This window comes from Diadema antillarum, unplaced genomic scaffold, assembly GCF_040938485.1.
Source record: "Diadema antillarum isolate AM-2024a unplaced genomic scaffold, OU_Dant_1.0 seq00000519_RagTag, whole genome shotgun sequence".
NCBI classification, from domain to species: Eukaryota; Metazoa; Echinodermata; class Echinoidea; order Diadematoida; family Diadematidae; genus Diadema; species Diadema antillarum.
The window spans coordinates 337394-340016 of record NW_027271471.1 but is presented as its reverse complement, the minus strand read 5'-3'; the positions used below and the strand labels follow the sequence as shown (position 1 = coordinate 340016).

The 2623-nt window shown below is 48.2% G+C and overlaps 1 protein-coding gene across 1 annotated transcript; it reads left to right on the top strand.

Moving 5' to 3' along the window:
• The first annotated feature begins 1100 nt into the window (after positions 1 to 1100).
• On the top strand, positions 1101 to 2066 carry LOC139734267 (uncharacterized). The gene has a single exon (XM_071645063.1). The coding sequence runs from the start codon at positions 1101 to 1103 to the stop codon at positions 2064 to 2066; it is 966 nt and encodes a 321-aa protein (XP_071501164.1).
• The last annotated feature ends 557 nt before the right edge of the window (positions 2067 to 2623 follow it).

The window sequence follows — 2623 nt, the reverse complement described above, 5'->3', positions numbered from 1 at the left end:
CCCGTCGTCAATGACTAAGGATGAACTTCATCTATGTCCAGCTCACCACGAATTAGCGTAAATTTATTGTGAATCTCCAAGTGGGATCGCATCCTTAACAATCGATGTCAACGCTATTGATGTGAGTGCCGGGCGACGACGAGGCGGCGAACACCGGTCCCGTTCCAGACAGTACGTGTACACGTCAGCATCTCGACCCGGAGTTCATCGTGGCAGTGCGCACTGCAGTTCGCGATCGCGATTGAGGTCCCCTTTGGAGAGTGACGTGGCCGCTATTTTACGCTGGAAGCGACTTGGGACTCTGTTCGGACTGTCGCGGTGGTTCGTAACTTATGCACCCTTTTATTTGTATTACCGCTCCTAATAATTATAATCATATGTATGTCCCCTCAATTTTAAGACCTCCTTTTAAACGTTTTGACCAAATATAATTTGGTGTGATTGCTCATGGAGAGTCGTAAATAACCAATACACTGATTGATTCATATTCTGGGGGAAATACCCTATAATTATCACCTGCGTGTGATATAATGATGTACACGACAATCAAGCGTGTATAGTATTGAAACTTAAATATTCTGTTGTCAACGCCAGTTATTACAATTAGTAAATCGAGTCGAATCACAACTCAAGACGTTGGAATATGGCTGTATGATGAGAGTGTGTTTGGTGTGTAGTTTGTTACACAACAAAAATAATATCTTGCCACATTAACACGCCCCGAGGCCTACCTTCCAACAAAGTGGTGACCCCGACGTGATCTAAAAGAGGTGTGATTCCACTCCATTTGATAATATGACTTTATAATACCCATGTAGTAGTTGACAACCACACACGCACTTAGTGTGAACCATACTATCTGAGCATATTCTTGCTACTATATAGGTTCATACCACATAGGTTGGCATTTTTGTGTTATGCTTACGTAATATGTATGTTGCTGTCTGTTAAGTTTGCAAATTATTCTCCATTGTTTGTGGGCCTAATAGTTCGTATTCAGTAGCAAATTGCTGCGGCAGTGACCGATACCACATAACACTCCGGTCAGGACCTTGCGCCCTCGTTAGGCGATTTTATTCTTGCGTGAAGAGATTGTAACCATGGCTACCGAAAGTGCGGAGCAAACTCTATCCCCAGCGGCCTTGCCTGCAAAAGAGCCCGAGGAACGCTCACTCATAGGCACAGTTTCTATCAAATTGCCCCCATTTTGGGCAAACGACCCCCAAATTTGGTTCGCACAAGCGGAGGCACAGTTTAGCACGCGCGGCATTTCTAAAGAGGAGACAAAATACGCCTATGTTATCGCCGCATTGTCACCCGAAGTGGCGCAGGATGTGCGTGACTTGATTGTTAACCCACCTTCTGCCAACCAATATACCAAACTGAAACAAACTCTCATAGCACGAATGTCCGAATCTGAACAGCGCCGCGTTAAGCGACTCCTAACTGAGGAGGAACTCGGCGATCGTAAACCTTCTCAGCTTCTGCGGAGAATGGAGCAGCTGGTAGGCGATCAAACGCTAGAAAAGGGTATTCTGAAGCAGCTGTTTCTGCAAAGACTCCCCCAAAACGTCAGGCTAATTTTAGCATCAACCTCTGACGCCCTAACTTTGCAGGAGTTGGCCGAGCTCGCGGATCGGATCGTTGATGCCCACGTACCGGGTGTCAATACAATGACAGCTAGCCCTCCGATAATAGCACCAGTTAGCAGTAGTGGGGGAAATTCGAGAGGGGTTACGCCTCCAGCGACGTTGGCACAGCTAACGAGCGAGCTTGCCGAAGTAAAGCGTGCGTTGATTGATCTGACGTTTAGCGTCAAAAAGATGCAGCAGCGAGGACGTAGTCGCAGCCGTAGCACGGCAGGCAGGGGCGCTAAGACCCCCTCGCAACACAACGGCCAGCACGGCCAGCAAAGCCAAGGAGCGAACGCTGCGGCGGCAGCGTCAAGTGATCAGCCCGGAGCTAATACACAGCAGCTATGCTTTTACCACTACCGATTTGGTGCAAACGCACATCGATGCACTCAACCTTGTTCGTACAAGGGAAACGACGCGACCAGCGGGTAGGCGCGACGACCCCGACTGGTTCCCTTAGCAACAGTCGCCTCTTCTACGTCACTGACAACAATACGCAACAACAATTTTTGATTGACACTGGTGCCGCAGTGTCGGTGTTCCCACCCGGCAAACATGAGCGAAAGTATCCATCCTCTTATCACTTGCGAGCCGCAAACAGCTCCCAAATAGCCACATATGGCCAACGTTCATTAACATTAGATTTGGGTTTGCGCCGTAATTTTAGATGGGTTTTCATAATTGCCGATGTGGCTACACCGATACTCGGTGCCGATTTTTTGCATCACTTCCACTTTTTGGTCGATGTCCAACAACGACGACTGATAGACACAGTAACAAACTTGCATGTCACAGGACAGACTGCGGTTAACGTCGGACTCAACCCCGTCGGCTTACATAAGACAGCCGACGATGACAACGACCCATACCGATGCATGCTTACGACCGACTTCAGTGACATAACCAAACCGGTATACAAAGAGAGCGACGTTCGACATAACATCACACACCATATCGAGACAAAGGGACCACCCGTTAGTGCACAACCA

Bases quoted from the DNA above. Each gene is read 5' to 3' on its own strand.
- LOC139734267 (XM_071645063.1), top strand. From the start codon at position 1,101: ATGGCTACCGAAAGTGCGGAGCAAACTCTATCCCCAGCGGCCTTGCCT.